Here is a 24,866-nt window from a genome sequence, read left to right as displayed (position 1 = left end):
ACACACACACACGTATAAAAATACACTTCACTAAACAGGAAGATAGAAAAGATGAGAATCTGAGGTAATGTCTACAAATTGGGGACTGTCTGAATAAGTCACAGTATATAATATTTTGATGGAATACTATTATGCTGTAAGAAATGATGAAAGAGATGGTTTCAGAGAAACTTGGGAAAGACTTACAAGAACTGATGTAGACTGAAGTGAACAGAATCAAGAGAACAACTAATACAATGATAACAATATGAAAAAGACAAACAATTTTAGAAGACTTAGGAACCCTTATCAATGTAAGGACCAAAAATGACTCCAGAGGACTAATGATGAAACATGCTACCCACTTCTTGTTTCTGTCAATCTCAAAATTTAAACTCCGCCCCCCTCAAAAAAACCCAAAACAACTGTCATGTGCTAATATAATATTAGAATTCAGTTCTCTTGACTCTAAATATAATGCTCTATCAACTATATCACAACATTTTATTCTTTTAAAAATATTACATTAAATTAGGAACAGTTCAAGATAACAGTTAATTCTATATTTGTTTTAAAAATTAAAAGAAGTCAATGACTACTACAAAGTAGTCTATGACTGTTTCCACTATTCTGTTTCTCAAAACCCACCCCAGTTGTTTGGGAACTTTTTTCCTAGGCTTCTTCTCTTTTTCCCCTTCTTCTTTCCGCTTTCGCTTTTTTATTCCAACATCATCTTCTTTTACTTTGGAAACCTGTAAAGTGAACAGAGAATACATCTTAAAGCATTTTCCTTGACTGAGAAGTACTCAAGACAGTTTAGTATAGTTGGTAATGTGTGAGGAATGGAGGCAGAATGGTAATCAAACACTACCTCTGAGACTTGAATTAGCTCCATGACCTAGGCAAGTCACTACACCTCTGTGTGCTTCATGCAACTTCCCAGGATTTCTCTACTAGGTCAGAAATAGAAATCTATTTGGTGAAAGGAGTTCCTATAACTAAAAATCACAGACCAGTTGGAATATAACAATATTCAGCCTTGTTTCCAATAAAAGATGTTATGAAAATTAACAGAGCTACCTGCTATCACTGTAACACCAAGAAATCCTAATCTTATAAATTCTGATGAAAACAGAGGCTCATAACAGGCATGTTGGGAGAAAAGTTTTAAAAGAAGAAAACAATAAGAACTTAGTTCACAGAAGTCTATTTTGCAGTCAGGAGGTTTGAATCCTGCCTCTGATATTATCTATATGACCATTTAGCCTCTGCCCCTCAGTGTCCTCATCCTAAAACTAGGATAATAATAGTATATAATTAGGGTTGTTGTGAAGATCAAATAAGACAATGTACATAAAGTGTTTTACAAAATTTAAAGGATTAATAACAATAAAAGCTAGCATTTATGACACTTCTTATTTGCCAGGCACTGCACTAAGCACTTTTTTACAAATACTATCTTGTTTGATCCTCACAACAGCCCGGGGAGATAGGTGCTATATATTAACTCCATTTAATAGTTGAGGACACTGAGTCAGACAGAAATTAAGTGGTTTGCCCAGGGACACACAGCTTATAAGTGTCTGAGATGGAATCTAAATTCAGGTCTTTCTAACTTCAGGCTCAGAACTCTATCCATTGCACCACCTCACTGTCTAAACATTATCTATTATTATTATAGTTAAAAGGAAGTTCCTTCACAAATCACACATTTTTAAAGGGATAAAGGTATATCTGTGATCAGCATTTCACTTTCTTAAACATATAATTTATATAACACTTCATCTACAAGTAAATTTACAATATTTTAATCTATTAATTGTATGATTCCCCCATCAGTGCTTTAAATCTATAATCTCTTACTTTAGGTGACCTGTGCTTTTGATTCTCTGAAAAATCTTCATCTTCAGTGTCTGATGCTTGGCGGAACTGTAGTGTACCCGTATTGATATAAAATCCTCCATATTTTGTGGTCAGAGAAGCAGGCACCAATTCATCATACTACACAGAAAAATAAGGATTTATTCAGAGCATAATGTTTTAGTCTTTATTAAAATATTTTAAAAACTCATTCACACGCTATCACTCTTTGTTCATCAAATGCTAAGTATAAATATTACAACTGAAAATAATGCTGATAATTGTTTCACAGTCTAATCTTTTTTACTATCTCCTAAGTGGGAGAACAAATTCACTGCCTTTGGGACAAGATCAGAAAATTTATACAACTGAAAGGAAAATATAGAAATTCCCAAAATATACAGTATGAATTAAGCTCTGATGATTCCCTAATTAATAAAGTCATTAGGAATACTGATTGTTTCTAACAATACATCAGTCAGATGGAAGATTCAAACCTAAAAGCTGAAACAAATGACCAAATACTATACAAAGACATTTTCTGGGTTCACTGACCATAGAATAATATATACAGAGATGGAAGGGACCTCAGAGGCCATCTAGTAAAACAATTTTATTTTACAAATGAGAAAACTGAAGCCCCAAAAGTAAATGACTTTTAAGTTTCAGAGGTGGAATTTGAACCCAGGCCCTATAACTCCAAAGTCAATGCTCTTGACACTGTAGTGCACTACCTCATCTCTTATTATGCATTATATCATCTCAACAGGTAAATGATATAAGAAATTAATAATGCCAAACTTCTCTGCCTTTTCCTAAGCAATTTGAAGATCATACGTTTTAGACTAAAAGAAATTTAAAACAAATTGTGGAAAAAAGAAAAGAAAAGAAAAGAAAAAGAAAAGAAACATGTGCATGTAAAGACCATAAGAGATAATTATAAGAGTAACGAGGCCTTACAGGTCCAGAAACTGAATACAGAGCATTGGTATGACTCAAAATACTTTACTGTTTGTTTTTCAGGTTATCTAGTACTGAATTAAATTATCAGATTAAAAAATGACAGAAAAGAGGTCAATCTTGACCAAAGAAAGGTAATGAGGCTGGTAGTTAAAGAAAGACAACTATTAAGAATAGAAAAACTCTTTTTTGGGGATTTCCAACAATCTATTACTAAAGGTCCTTTCAGGTCCTCTAGTCTTTGACTTAAAAATGCTCAGAGACTGAACCATGGAAGCTAGAAGAAGCAAAGTTCAGATTTTCTCTTAAACTAAGGAGCTGAGTTGGATTCTGCAAGTCAAGTTTCCCTCCAATGCAAAGGAGTAAGAGAAGTATATTTTCTTATCTCGTCTGGGCCAACCTTGGACATTAAAATAACAAATTCTGTATTGTTGCTGTTCTTTCCATTTACAAACAAGCCTGTAATCAATAAGTATATTGGTTTTCCAGTTCTGCTTTCTTTACTTTGCATCATTTCCATACTTTCTATTGTTGTTATTTATAATGCAATAATAGTCCACTAAATTCATGTATCATAATTTGTTTAGCCATTCTTCAAATGATGGAGCTACTGTTCCCAACTCTTTATTACATCTAAAAGTGCTGCAAAAAATATTTTACTGTTTATGTAGGACCTATTCTTTTTGTCACTGACCTCTGAACTAACTGTGGTATGTAAAGGAAAGGAATATTATTATGTCATAAGAAACAACAAACCAGAGAAATTCAGAAAACTTTGGAAGGCTTAGATAGATAGAAAGACAGACAGATAGGCAGATAGATAGATACAAGATGGGAAAAACAGAAACAAGAGAAGAATATATACAAGGAATGAAATTATTTAAATGAAAACACTACTACAGAAAAAATTCATCAAGTAATAATATGGTCAATGGAAAAAAATAGAAAATCTATTTCCAAATGATTGGAAAACCTGAATAAACCAATGTCTATCAGCACAGAAGCAATTAATCAACCTGTACTTATTATTATCTTATTATGTGCTAAATATTAGAGATACAAAGATTGAAACAATATTCCTGCCCTAACGTTCACATTGTAATGGGTAAGACAACATGCAAATAAGTATGTATGTACAATATACATTATAAATGTAAGGTAATCTCAGAAAGAAGAGGGAGGGAAAGACCTCCTGCTGAAGGTGGGATTTGAACTGAGACTTAAAGACAGCCAGGGAAATAAAGAATCAAATATAAGGCAGTAGAGCATTCTAGGCATGGGGGGACAGCCTCTGAAAATACCGAGTTGGAAGATGAAGTGTCTTATGTGAATAACAGTCAATGTTCAGTCTTTTTTTTTTTTTTTTATGGCAATTGGGGTTAAGTGATTTGCCCAGGGTCACACAGCTAGTAAGTGTCAAGTATTTGGTCTGAGGCCAGTGCTCTATCCACTGCGCCACCTAGCTGCCCCTTAATGTTCAGTCTTAAGCTGTGCCTTTCTTCCATAAACCTGCCAGGGCCAACACTGGGGAAACAGAAGCCAAAAGAGATGCAAATGAAGCATGGAGATTCTTGTGGTGACTCAGCACAACAGTAGGCAAAACACAGGGAAATAGGGATGAGAAACAATATTCTAGCTCAAGTTCTAGACCAGCCAGCTTGAGTCAAGCTAAATAATCTAACATTTGTAAAATCAAAAAAACTAGAGAATAGAGCACTACTTTATACAGAGGGTTAGATTTGGACAGCTAAGTGGGAAAGCATCAGAGTAAGGACTGATATCCATTCTTGAAAAAGTAATCCAGCAGACAAAAAAGACAATAACAGTTAAGCTCAACAGAAGTAAAGTAATGGATTCTGAGGAAGATGATGAATACTGAAGTCTAATTTTTAAAGACTGAAATAAACTTCTTGAAAATATGAAAAGCTAACACACAGAAGTGAAGATATGATTAAATGATAATTTTGCTTTTCATCTACATTTTGAAAAAGAAGAACAAATAGGACTTGTCTATGTTAAAAAAAAGTTTTAAAAAATTTAAAAGCAGACCAGTATCACTGGACTGTAATAGTACACAGGAGGAAATAAAATCTGAGAGAACTGGTAAGATCAGGTTTTGAAGGGCTTTCCAAATTTCATGTTATCCTAGAGATAACAGGAAGCCACTGGACCTACTGAGTAGGAAAATGACATGGTAAGACCAATGTTTCAAGAAAATCACCTTGAAGGCTGAGTGGATGATGGGATGGAATGGGAAAAAATTTGAGGCAGGAAAATCAATTAGAAGATTCCTGCAACCATCCATGAGGAAGGTGGTTAAGAACCTATACCAATGTGGTAGCTGTGCGAGTAGAAAGGAGACATATACTAGAGATGTCATGAAGATAGAAAAGATATGATTTTCCAAAAGATTAAATATGTGGGAGTAATGTGAGGAATCAAGGATGACTGGGAGGATCAAAGTGCCCTGACAGTAACTGTCCCTAAGTAGGCTTATTAAAATATGTGTTGTTGTGGTTGTTGATGTTTGTCCTTCATTCTTGAAGAGGACCAATGACATCGGGAGTGTGATGTCCCGACTTGCAAGTGAAATGGACTTAAGTGAGGTAGACCTAAGAAGAAAAATACCTTAAAAAATACTACTTTTTAGGTTAATAATTCTTCTTTTAAGTGAAATTATGGCAAAAGAAGTTTTCTCCATCACAACCAGCTTCATATATTTGCTCGCTGAAAACAGTCACTTAATTCTCCAGGAGTCATTTCAATATTTTCCATCATAAAAAGATGCACTGCAGAAAAGTACAGTGTTCAGGTACTACTGCATATGTCTTTGATAGGGCCACTCTTTCAGAATTAACAACAGCCTGAACAGTTTCCTAGGTAAAAGTTAAGTCTGGAAATTAGAAGTTAAAGATAAAGTCTTCAATCATGGGATGAATGATTTTTTTATTACAGAGAAATCTGTCTCTAGAACCAAGATCCAGTATCATCAGCAGGATGATAATGCAAAATGTTTAAAAGCAGTATTTTTTCCACATTTCATCAGTGAAACTTCTAAAACTTATGGAAACAATAAAATATCTGGAAAAAAAAAGAATTACTCACAGCCTCTGAGTTATCAATGAATGGATCTGTCTCATCATAGCCAAAACCTATATCAATTAGATCTTGTGGCCGATCTTTCCGGTGTTTAGATTTCACACCCTGCAAAAAACAAATTAAGTTAAATCAGTTCAAGTTCCACATTTATTACTCTGAATTTTAAAAAATCCCAATAAGTTTGCATCTATATTACATTTTTCAGATAATGGTTTTACAAAGTCTTCCAATCCTGGCTTATTGGTGTGGGGTAGAAATTACTTTATACCGTTTAAAATCTGTTTTTTTCTATTTAAACATTTTCAGAAAAATAATATCCTGCAAATCCAGGATTAAAGCGGAAGTTTGGTCGAATAAAAACAAATTTGGACGTAAGCATGAAATCAGAATTTGAGGAAAGGTATTTAAGGCATCAGTCTTGTTCCTAAGTAAAAACTAGCCCAGAGAAAACTTGTGCCTCCAGGCTTAATGAAGCAAAGGAAGCTTCAAGGAGAGTGCTCAGGAGAAGAAAAGTAGTGGTAGAAACTGCAGAAAAAGATCATCACAAACAAAAATTTTAAAAAATCACTGCTGACAAAATTTAGGGCAAAGCCCCATTGACATTATTCAAAGCTAAAAAAGAAGAGGACTATTCCATCAAATTGTGCCTCTCCTTTATTCTACCAATTCACTCCAGTTGAAAACACACAAAAATTTCAAATATATTGTTAATAGAAATATCATAAAATCTTACCTTTCAATTCAGCTAAAGATTAAGGGCTGACTAACCCACAAGTGATGTGCTGGGAAAATACAAAAACAAACTGAAGCACTCTCTGGGGGGTGGGCTACCACATCTGCACAGTTAGGCAAATGCTGAGTTGACACAACTGGTGCTATTCCTCTTCATTTCTACCTCTTAGTTTCTCTGACTTCATTAAAGATTTTAGCCATCACCTCACCATGCTACCCACACTCTGAACATTCTGTTCCTCCCTACTCTACTCCCAAGCCTAGACTCCACTGGATCCCTGACTCAGATATGTAAATTTTTGCTTTATTATCTTACCTAGAACCAGGCCTTCTCCCCACTTCCTGGCTATCTTCACACACAGGTCCATGTAATAACACACAGTTATACTTTTCTCCTCCCCATTAGAATACCAGCTTCTCACAAAAGGTCAAGAATATTAATGGAATTAATTTTTAAAGAGTGGGAACAAAGAAGGTCTTAGCAGTACCAGATCTCAAACCATACTTCAAAGAAATAATTAGCAAAATTATATGATACTGGTTAAAGCAGCAAGATGGCACAGTGGATAGAGTGCCAGGACAAAAATCAAATGGGGTCACAAAAAGTTAGACATGACTGAAAAGACAACAACAAAAAAACAGAAAAGCTGGTCAGTGGAACAGATTAGGTACACACCATACAGAAGCAAAGCTACACAGCAGCCTAGTATTTGATAAACCCAAAGAAACCAGCTACTGGGGCAAGAACTCAATATTCAACAAAAACTGTGGGGAAAACTGGAAAGCATTCTGGCAGAAACTACATACAGACCAACATTTCATATCATATACTAACCTAAGCAATGGGTATATGTACCGACATAAGCGGTGATTTCATAAATTAGAGGAACAAGAAAGAAATTATTTATCAAATCTATGGATAGGAAAAGACTCCATGAATAAGAAACAGAGAAGATCATAGAAGATAATATGGACAATTTTGTTTATATAAAATTAAAAGGTTTTGCAAAAATCTTTTCAGCAAGTTTCTTTGATGAAGGTCTCATTTCTAAGATATATAGGAATCTGATTCAAATTTATAAAAATAAGAGCTATTCCCTAATTGATAAATGGTCAAATAATATGAATAGGCAATTCTCAGAAAAAGAAATCCATGTTATCAATATCCATATAAAATTATCTAAATCATTAACAATTAGAGAATGCAAATTAAAGCAACTCTGAGATTTCACCTTACACCCATTAAGATTGGTGAATTTAACTTTCCAGAAGATCTAAATCAATGCTAAATTAGAATGAAAACATTTGGGGTACCTTTTAAACAACTTTAACCTTATTTAAATAAGTTATTAATATAAAAAAAGGACAATGACAAAATAAAAGACATTAATAAAATTCTCATTTCCTAAGAAATTTAGCCAACATAAAGTAACAGCCATAATAAGGAGACCAAAAAGTCTAGAAATTACCCTATCTAATACATACCTGATCCTCTGCCAGGTGAGAAGAATGGCAGCCACAGGCAGCACCAGTTTGTATTATAAACTTGTTTATAAAATCTTACAATGGTATATAAAAGATTATAAGAAGTATCAAGTTGCCAAGGTAGAAACAATTGCTTATTTTACTTCCACATCTCATAAATAGCAAAAAGGGATAGAAAGAAAACTTTTTTTAAAAAAAAAAAGTTTTTCTTCTACTTCTCTTATTTGATCTTTAAAATCCTTTTTGTACTCTTCCAAGAGGACTTGAGACCAAATCACATTTCTCTTTAAGGCTTCACAAGCAGGCATTTTGATATTGTTATCCTCTTTTGAATTTGTGTTTTGATCTTCTCTGTTGCCATAGTAACTTTCTATAATTAGGGCTTTGTTCTTCGGTTTTGTTTTGTTTTGGTTTTTTTGCTCATTTTCCAGCCTATTTCATGACTTTTTAAACTTTGTTCCTGGGGTACAGCAGGTACTGTCCCAAGGTTTTTGTGCCCAGGACCAGCGGTCTACTCAATGGTTTGCTGCATTGGTGTGCCTCCAGGGCTGGCAGCTCACCTGCTGTGCTGGGGCTCGAGGCCTTACAGCTGGCCAGCTGCGCTGCTAGCCTGCTGAGCTAGGACCACAGGGCCTCAGTTGCTGATTTGTGCTAGGGTTAGAGGCCTCCAGCTGGCTTGTCTGGACACCGCCTGTGCTGAGCTATGCTCTCCTTTTACCCAAGTGAGACAGACCTTTCCTGCAGTCCTTCTAAGTTACCTTGGGCTAGAAAATTGTTTCACCCTGTTCTTTTGTGGGTTCTGTCACTCCAGAATTCATTTTGAGGCTTGGTTTAGAGTTTTGAAGGAAACTGGGGAGAGCTCAGGCAACTTCCTGCCTTTTCTCCATCATCTTGGCTCTGCCCAGAAAGAAAAAAATTTTTATATAAAGCTTGATTAAAAAGCCATTTGGAGGTAAAGTCTGAAACCCCTCCAAGTTGAGAGAGCTCTGGAAAAGGGGCTTGTATGCCTAAAGATACCTATCCTTTCTCTTGTTCCAGGTCCAAGTATTTTTCTTTCCCTACAAAGGGAGGTGGATTCAAAACGGTGGAGTGAAAGGATGCATTTTTTACCTGAACTCATTCAGCATAGCTCCTCCAAAACAATCTAGAAAATGGACCAGACCAAATTCTGATTGAGAAAGACAAAAGAAAGTCAGAGGGAGTCATTTTTCCAGCCTAGAAACACTTAGGAAGACAGAGAGGTCGGTCAACACTGGGGGCAGGGGCTAGCCAAGAGCAGGGGCTGGGCAAGAGTAGGGCATGGAAGGCAGCAGCAGTGGGAAACATTCCTGGCCAAGGGACAGAAAGAGGGCTAAGAAAGGCAAAAAGATCCCAGGAGACCTCTAAACCAGAACCAGGTACAGGAAGACATGTTGTCTGGCAGCTCTGTTACCCATTATCAATTCCGGGTCACAGATGCAGGGCCAGGAAGGAGCGATTGTAAGGGAACAGAGCTATATGTAGCATTGAACAGCTGGCTCAGTTCCCTTACAATCGTTCCTCCCTGTCCCTGTATCCTTGCTGTGGGCAAGGATCATGTTTATGAAATGTAGGTATGTGGCTATAAGCCTAGGAACAAAGCAGCAGGGATTCAGTTTTAGCTTCTGGACTTCAGTCCAGAACATAAGCCTGCGGTGGAACAACCATGCAGGCGTTCCATACCAACGGGGAGCCAGTTCAGTCATTCCGAACCTGCAGAACCTCGCAGAAGGCTAACAGTGACTGAGTCCAGCAGTAGTTTACTGAAAGCAAACCACACATTTGTTTAAAGACCCAAACTTAAGCAAGGAACTTGCTGACCTCAGACCAGGAGGACAGTGAACAGACCTTTCCCTGATTCACACAATTTTGGGAGCATTAAAAACTTGAAGGCCCCCAACGAGCTGCGAAAGCAGCACACAGCTGTAAGAGGGCAGAAGCTCAGGCTAGACGTTCCCTCCAAAGTGCACAGAGCCCAGCACTAACATAAAGCCCAAAGTCAAGAAGCAGGTTGGAAGAACGAGCAAACAAATAATCTAAGAAGAGCTACACTATGGTGACTAAGAAGCTCAAGAAACAAAGAAGAGAATGACTCGAAAACATCTACAAGCATGCCTCAAAGAAAAATGCAGATTTCACATAACCCCAACAAAAATTCCTAGAAGAGTTAAAGAGTTAAAAAATTATTTTAAAAACCAAATGAGAACAATGAAAAATAAGATATTAAAAAAGAATTAACAGCTTGGTAAATGAGGTACAAAACCTTACTGAAGAAAATAACTCCTTAAAAATTTGAATTGGTCAAAAGGAAGCTAGTGACTCCATGAGGCATAAGGAACAATAAAATGAAGTAAAAAAAAAAAAAAAAGTGAGGGGGGAAAAAGCAGAAAGTGTGAAATATCACATGGGAAAAATTGACACAGAAAGCAAAATGAATAAAAATAATTTAAGAATCACTGGACTTTTGAAAGTAATTTAGAAAAAGTCTAGATATAGTATTTCAAGAAATTATAAAGGAAAACTGCCCAGATATCTCAGAACCAGATGATAAAGTAGAAAATGAAAGATTTTACCAGTCATCTCCTGAAAGAAACCCCCAGATGAAAGCTCTTAGGAATATTATTGCCAATAACCACAGCTAACAGGTCAAGAAAAAAAAAATCACTACAAGCAGTCAGAAAAAAATAGAATTCAAGTACTAAAGAGCCACAGTCAGGATCAAACAAGATTTAGTGGCCCCACCACATCAAGGAAAAGACAGCTTGGAATATCATATTCCAGAAGGCAAAGGATGTAGGTTTGCAATCAAGAATAACCTGCCCAGCAAAACTAAGTATAATCTGGGGGGTAGGGGGGCGGCAGCGGGAGATATATGTTTAATGAAATCAAGGACTTAAGTATTTCTGATGAAAAGAGCAAAAATAAATGGAACATTTAACATACAAACACAGAGGACTGAAGAGAAGCATAAAAAGGTAAACATGAGTGAGAAATCATGAGGACCTAAACAAGGTTAAATTCTTTACATTCCTATATGGAGAAATGATACAGCTAACGCCTTAAAACTATCATCACTACGGGTCTTAAAAGAAATCAATTATATAGGGGGCCTGGGTATGACTCTATTGCATTTGGATGATGTCAAAAGAATGAAAGGCTGGAAAAAACAATGTCCTGGGAGAGGAAGAAAAACTACAGAAAAAATGTGAGAACTTATCTCACATGATTGGGGTGTGCAAAGAAGAGTTATACAGTGGAGGGGGCAGTGGTAGGGTGCAAGAGACACTTGAACATCCGTCTCATCTGAACTGGTTAAAGGAGAGAAATATACATATCTACAATTAAGTATGGAAATTCATCTTATCCAACAGAAAAGTAGGAAGGAAACAAGTAAACGGGAAAGGGCACAAGAAGGAGGGCAAATTATGGGAGGCAGTGGTCAGAAGCAAAATAGACTTTTAAAAGGTATCACAGACAATGAATTAATATCAAGACTGAATATATATGCACCAAATAGCAGAGCATCTAAATTATTAAAAGCTAAATGAGTTACAGGAGGAAACAGACAGTAAAACAACAACAGTGGAGTACTTCAATTTACACTTCTCTCAGACCTAGATAAATCTAACCAAAAAATAAACATTAAAAAGAAAGTAAAGACTCAAATAGAATTTTAGGAAAGTAGGATAGGACAGACCTCTGTGGATTAAGAAATATGAATAAAAAGAAGCGTTACATATTTCCAAGCTGTGGAAGACACCTTTACAAAAACTGACCTGTATTAAATCACAGAATCTTCTCAAATATATACAGGAAAGCGGGGTTATTAAATGACTCTCTTATGTACTCTCTTGATAAAATAAAAATTATATTCTTTATAGGGCCACTGGAGAAGTAAAAATTAAATGGAAACTAAATAACCTAATACTAAAAAATGGGTCATTCAAAAATCAAATCACAAAAACAATCAGTAATTTTAAAAATAATGACAGCACCGAGACCATATACCAAAATTTGTGAGATGCAGCCAAAACAATCATTAGGGAGAAATTTATGTCTCTAAATACTTTCATCAATAAGAGAGAGAAAGAGCAGATCAATTAAACTGGGCATGCAACTAAAAACAGTAGAAAAACAAATTAAAGCTTCTCATTCAAATACTAAAATAGAAATCCTGAAAAACAAAGAGATGAACAAAAGTAAAAACAAAAAGACCACTGAATTAATAAAACAAGGAGCTTTAAAAAAAATAAATAAAATAAACCATAAGCTAACTTGATTATTAAAAAGAAAATAACCAAATTACCAGTATCAAAAATGAAAATAGTGAACTCACAACCAATGAAGAAATAAATTATTAGGAGTGATTTCACCCAATTACACTCCAATAAAACTGACAATCTAAATGAAATGGACAAATAATTACAAAAATATAAAATGCCCAGATTAACAGAATAAGAAACAGAGGACTTAAATAGTTCAATCTTAGAAAACTAAGCACAAGCCATAAACGAACTCCCAAAGAAAAATGACCAGATGGATTTACAAGCAAAGTCTATCAATCATGTAAAAAAAAAATTCCAATTTTACATAAAATGAACAATATATTACATTACATGAAAAATATAGAAAAAAGAAAAATATAGGCAAAAGTTCCTGTCAAATTCCGTCTACAGTAAAAATATGGTTTTGATTCTTAACCCTGGGACACTCAAAACAGAGAAAATCACAGACTATATCTCTCTCAGTATACTTCCTAGTGAAATTTCAAGTACAATTCACCTATTTCATCCTGAAGACAGTTTATAATAATTTAGTATAACTTACCACATGCTTAACAGGTATCCAAATCCCATTTGTTGTGTGAAGTTTGGATTCAGTCAAAGGGCCATACTTGAAGACCTAGAAGGCCATGTGGCCTCGAGGCTGCAGGTTCCCCACCCACGGACTAGAGTATACCTCACTTCAGATGTGGGCAGTATGGTACAGTGGAAACCATACTGAACTTGGAATCAAAGAACTTGAGTTCCATGGCTAGTTCTGCTTCTGATTACCTATGTGACCTCGGGTAAGCCACTTAACCTCTCCAGGCCATGAATTCCTCATCTGGAAAGTCAAAATGTTTAACCAAAGTCTCCTCCAACTCTAGATCTATGATCTTAACAGCATGTTCCAATTTCTTCAGAATCAAACACTAGTCATTATTCTGCAGAATTCTTGGATTAACACCTAAAACACTGATTCTCCTCTTGCACTTCCTGAAATTTGACTTTTCTGAGTATTTTATACCAGTCCTTTCAAATGTACTCCAGTCTGTTTCTATATTGATATGTATTTTATCATCATTTATCTGATATGATGTGACCCTCTGGAGCTTTGTGATCAAAATTCAGGCTGGCTTTGAATAGTGTTTTTTGAACCATCCTGTCTCCACTCAAAAGATAGTTAATTGCAGATGTGGCGCTCACATGTCTTTCTCTTTTTCTACCTGAGAATTTTAAATGTAAATGTATTTATATACACTTCTGAGAGGATCTGCTTTGTTAAGAATATATCCAACTCTTTTGCCCATATACAGTTCTGGATCACAGTTCCAAAGCAAAAAGAGCTCCAGTGCTTGTGGCTGCAGGGAAGCAGAGGCCCTTCTTGTGTAAAGACCATAGTGCAGACCTGGAGAACAATGACCATGCCTCTCCCAGGATCATACAACCTTAGAAGGACTAAAAACTTGTAGATGCCCAGAACTACTTTTGAAAACAACAGCACAAAAAAGCCTGAAGCCTGGCACAGTGCCTCCCCACCCCCAGGCAAGGAAAACCCAACTTTAATATAAAGTTCAAAGTCAAGAAATAGGCTGGAAAAATAAGCAAGCAACAAAAAAATAAGTTGATCCACTACTACAAATAAAAGCCACTACAGCGCCAGGGACAATTAGACATGAACTCAGAAAAAGACAGCAATGTGAAAACAGCTTTAAACAAAGCCTCAAAGAAAATGCTAATTGGATCCAAGTTTGACAAGAATTCCTGGAAGAGTTAAAGAGACAAAAGCAGTAGAGAAAAACTGGGAAAAGAAATGAGAGTGGTGCACAAAAATTATGATAAGAGAATCAGTAGCTTTGTAAAAGAGGCAAAAAAAAAAAATTGAAGAAAATAAACCTTAAAAATAGAATAGGCCAAATGGAAAAGGTACAAAAATTCACTGAAGAAAAGAACTCCTTAAAAAACAGGATAGGCCAAATAGAAAAACAGGTATAAAATCTCACTAAAGAAAATAATTCCTTAAAAATTAGAATTGTGTAAGTGCAAGCTAATGACCCCATGAGACAACAAGATACAATAAAACAAAGTCAAAAGAATGAAAAAAAATTGAAGGAAATGTGAAATATCTCACTGGAAAAAACAATTGACATGAAAAATAGATCAAGGAGAGATAATTAAAGAATTACTCAACTACCTGAAAGCCATGATAAAAAAAACAGCCTAGAAATCATGTTTCAAGAAATTATCAAGGAAAACTACCCCAATATCTTAGATCCAGAGGGTAAAATGAGAAATTGAAAGAATTCACTGATCACCTACTGGAAGAGATTCCAAAATGAAAACTCCAAGGAATGTAATATCCAAATTCCAGAGCTCCCATGTCAAGGAGAAAATATTGCAATCAGTCAAAAAAAAATTCAGATATCGTTGAGCTACCATCAGGAAAACACAAAATCTAACAACTTCCACATTAAAGAAGCAGAGTACCTGGAATACGATATTCTGGAAGGCAAAGGAGCTAGGAGTACAACCAAAAATCACCTACTGAGAAAAACTGAGTATTACCCTTCGGGGGAAAAATGGATTTTTAATCAAATAAAGGACTTTCAAGCATTCCTAATGAAAAGACCGGAGCTGAATAGAAAATTCTACATTCAAAAACAGGACTCGAGACTAGCATAAAAAGGTAAAGATGAAAAAGTAATCATGAGGCACACAAGGAAGAGCTTCAACAGTGAAGGGGAAAATGCGGGTGGAGGTGGCAGTCAATGCGTGAACCTTACTCTCACCAGAATTGGTTCAAAAAGGAAAGTGTATACACACACGCACGCGCATACACATGCACACACATAGTTGTGTACAGAAGTGTAATTTAATAGAGAAATATGAGGGGAAGGGCATAATGGCAGGAGTAGGGGGATAAAATGGAGGACAGATTAAGGGAGGCAGTGGTTAGAAACAAAATAGACTTTTGAGGACAGGATAAAAGAGAGAGACAGAGAGAAGGAAGAGGAGAAGGAGGAGAAGAAGAAGAAGGGAAGGAGGGAAATACAGTTAGTAATAACTGTAAATGTGAATAGGATGAGTTCACCCATAAAACAGAAGCAGACAGCAAAATGGATTAGAAAACAGAGTCCAACATGTATATTTTTTACCAGAGTTACACTTGAAACAGAAAAATACACATGGAGTTAAAGGGCTGGAGCAAAATTTAATATGTCTCCTTTTACACTAAAAGGGCAGGGGTGGCAATAAAATAACAGTCTCAGACAAAGCAAAAGCAAAAATAGACCTAATTAAAAGGGATTATTAGGGAAACTACATTTTGCTAAATGGTATCATATACAATGAAGCAGTATCAAGAATTTTTAAAGTAAGTTTCTGTGATAAAGGCCTCATTTCTCAAATATATACTGAATATGGAACTGAGCCATATTTATAAAAAAATAAAAGCCATTCCCCAAATGATAAATGGTCAAAGGATATAAACAGGCAGCTTTCAGAAGAAGAAATCAAAGCTATCTATCTATAGTCATGAAAAAAACAAAACTCTAGACCACTACTGATTAGACAAAGGCAAACTGAAACAACTCTAAGGTACTACATCATACCTAACAGAAGTGACAAATGCTGGATGGGATGAGGGAAAAATAGGTACACTAATGAACTCGTGGTGGAGTAGTGAACTAGTCCAACCATTCTGGAAAACAATCTGGAACTAGACTCAAAGTGTCATAAAACTGTGCATACCCTTTGACCCAACAAGACCACTACTCGGTCTGCATCCCAAAGGGGGATATCACTTCCAGAACTCAAACTATGTTATAAAGTAGTAGTCCTGGTATTGGTTAAAGAATAATGAGTTAGATCAGGGGAACAGACTAAACAAAGGAGATTAAGAAATAACAGAACTCAATAATGCTGTGTTTGATAAAACTGAAACATATTGCCTATGGAAAAACTCCCTATCTGATTAAAACTGCTGGGAAATCTGGAAAGCAGTCTGGCAGAAACTGGGCTTAGACCACTACACAATACATTCTAAACTGAAATGAGACCTCAATATTAGAGATCATACTTTAAAAAAAAAATTATAAGAGAAACAGATCATAACACCTCTTACAGCTATGGGTAAGAGATGTATTCTTTTTTTGGGGGGGGGGGATAGGCAATGGGGTTAAGTGATTTGCCCAAGGTCACCCAGCTAGTAAGTGTCAAGTGTCTGAGGCTAGATTTGAACTAAGGTCCTCCTGACTCCCAGGGCCAGTGTTCTATCCACTGCGCCACCTAACTGCCCCATCAAAACACGTATTCTTAAGCAAATAAGAGATTAAAGGTAATTATAAAAGATAAAATATGTAACTGTGTGCTTGAAACTGAAAAGTTGCTACATAGACAACATTAATGCCCCCAAGATAAAATGGGAAGTGGTCAAATGGGAAAATATCTTTGTATCAAATTTCTTGGATAAGGGTTTGATATCCAAGATATAAAAATATTTAATATATATGAATATGTGTACATATATATACATACACATATATATACACATATAAACTAATAGTCATTCCCCAATAGATAAATGGTAAAAGGATATGAAGAACTGCAAAGTATTGAAGACATGAAAAAATGTTCCAAATCACTAAAAATAAGAAAAACATAAATCAAAACAACCTTGAAGTTTCACTTCACATCCTGCAAATTCACAAAAATGATAAACAATGTTAACAGTCAATGTTGGAGGAGGTATGGAAAAATATGTACATTAATACATTGTTGGTGGAGCCGTGAACTAGTTCAACCATTTTGGAAAGCAATTTGGAATTAAACAAAGTGACTAAAATGTCCATAATCTTTGAACCAGAGAATACATTAACGGGCTTATACCTAAGGACGCTGTTAATAAGAAAAAAAGCCCCCACAGACTCCAAAATATTTATAGTAATGGTTTTTGTGACAGCTAAGAATTGGAAACAAAGTATATGCCCATCACTCGGGGAATGCCTAAATAAATTGTGGTACACGAACATAATGGAATATTACTGTGCTGTAAGAAATGATGTATGTGATGAATACAAAGATGCATTAAAAGATCCATATAAATTGATGCAGAATAAAGTAAGCAGAGCCAAAATAACAATATATACAGTTAACTACTACAATGTAAATTAAAGACACCTTCAACCTACTCCTTCATGGAGGTGGAAGATCCAGAGGTATCACACAATGCACATGCTTTCAGACTTCTTCAATGGATCAGTCAAGCTGACTTTTTTCCCCTCTAAAAAATTACTGTTTGTCATATGGATTGGGTGGTACTTGGGATACTACGGTGATATAACAAATAGAAAATACCAACAAAAATTTATTTCTTAAAAAGCTTAAGGAACTTACATTTGATTCCAAAAGCAACAGAAATTTTATTAGAATTTTATCATGAATTTTCACAGACGTAACTGAATGTGTTACAATACGATCCATGAAAGATAAAGAACCTAAAAAAATACCTCCAGCACCCTGGATAGACCTTCAAGGGAGAATTTATGGAAAGACAGGATTAAAAAGCACAAAATATGAGAAGGCATGCTGCAGATTGCTTTGATAGAGGACTTACCCATATCAGTAAAGTAACACATTCATCAAAGTATCAAGTTATGACTCTGAATATAAAGTTTTGGAAATAAACAAGTGAATAAAATGTTTTTATTAAATATATATATACAAATTTATATGGTATAAAAGTGAAAATACTGCCCTGTTTTACATATCTGTGCACTAAAACCAAGTAGGGAGTACCCACTTAGTATTTCTAGACACCAAAAACTAGATAAAGTACCTACCCTCCAAGCAGATGGGACTGCTCAATACCTGTAATTCAGGCAGTATGTACCTCTAGCTACCTTTGTTAAAAATTTTTTTAGTTCATGAAAATTCCACAGCGCAAACTAGCAGTGAGGTCCCATCCCTGGGGAAGACCAGCAGCGAGGTCCTAACCCCAGCGCAAGCCAACAGTAAGGCCCTGCCTCAAGAGTAAGCCAGCAGCAAAGCCCTGCCTCTGGTGCAGGCCATCAGCAAGGCATCATTCCCCATCATGTAAAAGTTAGGTTCCGTCTCTGAACTGTAAAGGGCACTGTCCCAAGTTTCTTGTGTCAGGGCTCAGAGCCTCGTTGCCAGCTTACATCAGATCTTGGTGCCTAGTTGCTGGCTTGCACTCAAATGGGGGGGGACCTCCCTGCCTAACTTTTACATAATGTAAAAAGTAACAAAATAAATAGAAAAATCAGCAAAAACTAAAAAAAAGACCTTGAGCATAGAAAGTTTCTATGGAGACAGGGAGGCTCAAGGCACAAACCTAAAAGAGGATAACAGTGTCAAGACACCTATATGCAAAAACTCAAAGAAAAATGTGAGTTGGTCTCAGTACACCCCCCCCCCCGAACTTCTGAAAGAGCTCAAAAAGAATTTTAAAAAAGCAAATAAGAGAAGAAGAAAGACTGGAGAAAGATACGAGAGCAATGCAAGAGAATCATGAAAAGAGTCAACAACTTGGTAAACGAAGCATAAAAAATGGAAAAAGATATTTTAAAATTCACTGAAGAAAACAACTCCGTAAAAATAGAATTGGGCAAGTATAACCAATGACGCCATGAGATATCAAGAAACCAAAAAAAAAAAAAAAAGAAAATATGAAATATCTCATTGGAAAAAAACAACTGACCTAGAAAATAGACAATGAGGAATTTAAGAATTACTGGACTACCTGAAAACTATGACCAAAAAAACAGCCTAGATATCATATTTCAAGAAATCATCAAGGGAAATAGCCCTGATATCCTAGAACCAAAGGGCAAAACAGAAACTGAAAGAATCCACTGATCACCACCTGTGAGAAATCTCAAAATGAAAACTCTCAGCAATATCATAGACAAATTCAAGAGCTCCAAGGCCAAGGGGAAAGTACTACAAGCAGCCAGAAAGAAACAATTCAGATATCATGGAACAACAGTCAGGATTGCACAGGTTTTAGCAGCTTCTACATTAAAAGAGCACAAGGTTTGAAATGACATTCCAGAAGGCAAAGGACCTAGGAATACAACCAAGAATCACTGACCCCTAAGTATAAAACTTCAGGAGGAAGAAAAAACCTGCTATTTGACAAAACAGAGGACTTTTAAGCATTCCTGAAGAAAAGACCACAGTTGAACAAAAAATATGGTCTTCAAATACAAGACTCAAATGAAGCATAAAAAGGTAAACAGGAGAGAGAAAACATAAGAGATTCAATAAGGTTACACAGCTTATATTCCTACATGGAAAGATGATACTTGTAACTCTAAAGAACTTCATCACTATTAGGACAATTAGAAGGAGTATACACAGACAGACAGTGTGGGTGTGAGTTAACTATGATCGTATGATATCCAAAAAAAAAAAACCAAAGTAAGAGGTGAGGAAGAAGATTACAGTGGGAGAAGAGGGAAGGAAGAGATAGAAAGAGACAAATAATCTCACATAAAAGAGGCACAAAAGAACTATAACAGCTGAGGGGAAGAAGGGATAGGTAGCAGGCAATGCTTGAAACTTAACTTTCATCAGACTTGGCTCAAAGAGGGAATAACATGCACACTCAATTGGATACAGAAATCTCACTTACCCCATAGAGAAATAAACAGGGATGGGGATAAGAGAAGGGGGGGCAGTGATAGGAGAGAGGGCATTTTGGGGTAGGCAGTGGTCAGACGTAATATACTTGTGAGGAGGAACAGGGTGAAAAATGAGAAAGAAAAGGATAAACAAGGGAAAAATAGGATGGAGGGAAATACACAGATATCATAACTGCAAATGGGATTAACTCACCCATAAAATGGAAATGGACAACAGAATGAATTAAAAATCAGAATCTTACAATATTGCTATTTACAAGAAATACATTTGAAGCACAGAGACACACATGAAAGAAAAATAAAGGGCTGAAGCAGAATCTACTGCACTTCAGCTGAAGTATAAAAAAGTAAGGAGAGCAATCATGATCTCAAAGCAAAAACAGATCTAGTTAAAAGAGATAAGGAATGAACTATATCTTGTTAAAAGGTACTATAAAGAGCCCATACAGGATCGCGATCCGCAATTTAAGAAGAGGTGAAGGGGTCATGAGTAGAAAAAGTTTAAGAAGCCCTGCCATAGAGAATAAAGAAATATCAATATTAAACAAATATGCACCAAATGGTATAGCATCTAAATTTTTAAAGAAGAAGTTAAATGAGTTACAGGAGAAAAGAGACAGTAAAACTATACTAATGAGGGACTTCAACTTTCCCCTCTAAGAACTAAATAAACCTAACCAAGAATTAAACAAGAAAAAACTTTAAGACGTAAACAGAATTTTAGAAAAGTTAGCTATGATAGACCTCTGGAGAAAAATGAATGGCAACAGAAAGGAATATGCCTTTTTGTCAGCAGTATGTGGCACCTACACAAAAACTGACCATGTATTAGGACATAAAAACCTCACAACTAAATGCAGAAAAGCAGAAATAAAGAATGCATCCTTTTTAGATAATAATGCAATAAAAATTACATTTAATAAAAGACAGTGGAAGATAGATTAAAAATTAACTGGAAACTAAACAATTTAATCCTTCTTAAAGAATGAGTGGGTCAAAGAACAAATCAGAGACACAATAATTTCACTAAAGAGAATGACAATGAGACAACGTAACAAAATTCATGAAATGTAGTCAAAGCAGCATTAAGGGGAAACTTTATATATCTGAAAGCTTATATCAGAAAATAGAGTAAGAGCAGATCAATGAATCTGGCATGCAACTAAAAATACTAGAAAAAGAACAAATTAAAAATCCTCAATTAAACATCAAATTGGAAATACTGAAAATCTAAGTAAATTCAAAGTAAGAAAACCATTGAACTAATAAATATGACTAAAAGCTGCTTTTATGAAAAAAAAAACAACAATAAAATATATAAACCACTGGTTAATTTGATTTAAAAAAGGAAAGAAGAAAAACAAATTACCAATATCAAAAATGAAAGAGGTGAATTCACCACCAATGAAGAGTAAGTTAAAGCAATTATTAAGAGCAATTTTGCCCAATTACATGCCAATAAATCTGACAATTTAAGTGAAATGGATGCATATTTACAAAAATGCAAATTGTTCAGATTAACAGAAGAAGAAATAGAATACTTAAATAACTTCATCTTAGAAAAAGAAATTGAACAAGCCATCAATGAATTACCTAAGAAAAAATCCCTAGGTCCAATGGATTCACAAGAAAATTCTACCAGAGATTAAGAAAAACTAATCCCAACACTATATTAACTATGTGGAAAAATAGGCAAAGAAAGAGTCCACTAAATTCCTTTTAGGACACAAATATGGTGCTGATACCTAAACCAGGAGGAACAAAAATAAAGAAAACTATGGACCAATTTCCCTAATGAATATTTATGCAAAAAATTTTAAATAAAATCCTATCAAGGATATTATAGCAATATATCACAAAGATCATAAACTATGATTAGGAAACTATTTATACCAGGAATGCAGGGCTAGTTCAATATTAGGAAAACTATCAGCGTAATTGACCATATCAGTAACAAAACTAACAGAAATCATAAGATTATCCCAATAGATGCAGAAAAGCCTCTGCCAAAATATAGTACCCAATCCTATTAAAAAACATTAGTGAGCAGAGGAATAAATGGAGCTTTCCTTAATATGATAAATAATATCTATCTAAAACCATCAGAAAGCATTATCTGTAATAGAGATAAGCTAGAAGCCTTCCCAATAAAATGAGCAGAAGCAATGAGAGATGGAAAAAAAAAAAAACCTGAAGGAATTAGATTAGTCAATGAGGAAAGAAAACTATCATTCTGTGGAGATAATATGATGGTATACTCAGAGAATCAGCTAGAGTTATTAATTTCTACTAGTTTTTAGTTAAGTTGCGGGACATAAAATAACCCACATGAATCATCAGTATTTCTATATATTACCAACAAGGTACAGAAACAAGAGACAGAAAGAGATATTCCACTGAAAATAAATGTAGACAATATAAAATACTTGGGAGTCTACCTGCCAAGATAAACCCAGGAACCATATGAACACAGTTATAAAACACCACACAAAATCAAATCTAAGTAAGCTGAAAAATATAAATTGTTAATTGGAAGGCAAAGCCAATATAATAAAAATAGCAATTCTACCTAAATTATTCTTATTTAGTACCATACCAATCAAACTACCAAAAATTATTTTATAGACCTAGAAAAAATGACAACAAGTCATCTGGAAGAACAAAAGGTCAAGAATATCAAGAGAATCTATGGAAAAAAATGTGAAGGAAGGTGGCCTAGCTGTACTAAATCTCAAACTGTATTATACAGTGGTAATCATCAAAACAATCTGGGACTGGCTAAGAAACAGAGTGACAAATCAGTGGAAGAGATTAGGTACACAATACACTGTGGTAAATGACCACAGCAATTTACTGTTTAATAAATCCAAAGATCTAAGATCTGGGGACAAAAACCCATTATCTGACAAAAACTGCTGGGAAAACTAGAAGACAGTATGGCAGAAACTAGGTACAGACCAACACTTCACACCACATACCAAGGTAAGGGCAAAATGGGTACGTGATTTAGACATGCTTATGATACCATAAGCAAATCAGGAGAGCATGGAACAGTTCCTATCTATGGATAAAGGAAGAATTTTTGACCAAACAAGAGATAGAGAACATTACAAGATGTAAAATGGATAATTTTGATTATATAACATTAAAAAGTTTTTGTACAAACAAAACCAATGCAACCAAAATTAGAAGGAAAGCAGAAAACTGGGAAAAATTTTATACCAGATATCTCTGATAAAAGTCTCATTTCTCAAATATATAGAGAACTGAGTCAAATTTATAAGAATGCAAGTCATTCTCCAAATGATACAGTTAGTCAAAGAATATGAACAGGCAGTTTTCAGATAAAGAAATCAAAGCTATCTATAGTCTTATGAAAAAAAAATGCTCTAAATCACTATTGAATAGAGAAATGCAAATTAAAATAACTCTGAAGTAGCACCCCATACCTATCAGCTAGCTAATATGACAGAAAAGGAAAATGATAAATGTTGGAGAAGATGTGGGAAAACTGGGACACTAATACATTGTTGGTGGAGTTTTGAACTGATCTAATTCCGAAGAACAATTTTGAACTATGCCCAAAGGGATATAAAATTGTGCATATCCTTTGATCCAGCAATACCACTAGTAGGTCTGTACCCCAAAGAGATAAAAAAAAAGGGGGGGGTGAGGGGGCAGCTAGGTGCAGTGGGATAGCACACTGGCCCTGGCTGGAGTCAGGAGAATCTGAGTTCAAATCCAGCCTCAGACACAACACTAGCTGTGTGACCCTAGGCAAGTCACTTAACCCTGACTGCCTTGCAGTAAAATAAAATGAAAAAAAAGGGGGGGGGAGGAAGAACCTATTTGTACAAAAATAATTTTTAAAAATAGCTCTTTTTCTGGTGACTTAAGAATTGGAAAGTGGGGGAATGACCATCAATGGGGGAATCGCTGAGAGTTGTGGTATATGATTATAATGAAATATTACTGTGCCATAAGAAATGATGAGTAGGATGATTTCAGAAAAACCTGGCCTTGTACGAACTGGTGCAGAGTGAAGCGAGCAGAGAACCAGTAGAACATTGTACACAGTAAAAGCAATACTATACAATGAAGAACTGTGAATGACTTAGCTATTCTCAGCAATAAATGATCCAAGACAATCTCAAAGGATTCATGATGAAAAATGCTATCCACCTCCAGAGAAAGAATTGATGGCGTCTGAACACATACCAAAGCATACTATTTTTCTCTCTTTTCTTTTCCTTTCTCTTTATCTCTTTTTTTCTTGTTTTCTTCCACAAAATTACTGATATGGAAAAATATTTTACATAATTGCACATGTATAATCAATTGCTTACTGTCTCAGGGAGGGGAGAGGGGAGCAAGGGAGGAATAAAATTTGGAACTTAAAAAAAATCTTTCCTGGGGGCGGAGCCAAGATGGCGGAAAAAAGGCATCAACTTGCCTGAGCTCTCCCCTAAACCCCTCCAAACACCTTTAAATATGCCATAAAAAATTCCTGGAGCAGCAGGACTCACAAAAGGATGGGGTGAAATAATTTTCCAGCCAGATAACTTAGAAGTCTGGCAGAAAAGATCTGACACATGGGTGAGAAAGCAGGCCATGCCAGTTCAGACATGCGCCCCAGCAAACCAGGAGCGATCCTTGAGATCCACTGAATTGGCAGCGGCTGCTTCCAGAACTCAGAACTCAGAGCCCATAGACGATAAGGGCGTCAAACAACTGACCAGAAGGAGATTACAGGGGTTTCTCTGCAGTTGCAGTTGAGCAGGGACCCTCATCACAGATTCAGAGCACA

General features: G+C 35.5%; 1 protein-coding gene across 1 annotated transcript in view; it reads right to left on the bottom strand.

Moving 5' to 3' along the window:
* Positions 1 to 24,866, bottom strand: part of UBN2 (ubinuclein 2) — a 120,710-nt gene that overhangs the window by 78,199 nt on the left and 17,645 nt on the right. The window contains exons 3-5 of the mRNA XM_027842285.1: positions 5,905 to 6,003; positions 1,843 to 1,980; positions 628 to 731 (exon numbers count right to left, since the gene is read on the bottom strand). Coding sequence (XP_027698086.1) covers positions 628 to 731; positions 1,843 to 1,980; positions 5,905 to 6,003 — 341 coding nt within the window. The remainder of the gene's footprint in view (positions 1 to 627; positions 732 to 1,842; positions 1,981 to 5,904; positions 6,004 to 24,866) is intronic.

Source organism: Vombatus ursinus, unplaced genomic scaffold (genome assembly GCF_900497805.2).
Source record: "Vombatus ursinus unplaced genomic scaffold, bare-nosed wombat genome assembly UNPS02014870.1, whole genome shotgun sequence".
NCBI classification, from domain to species: domain Eukaryota; kingdom Metazoa; phylum Chordata; class Mammalia; order Diprotodontia; family Vombatidae; genus Vombatus; species Vombatus ursinus.
The sequence above is the reverse complement of the archived record's forward strand: the minus strand, read 5'-3'. Positions and strand labels throughout refer to the sequence as shown.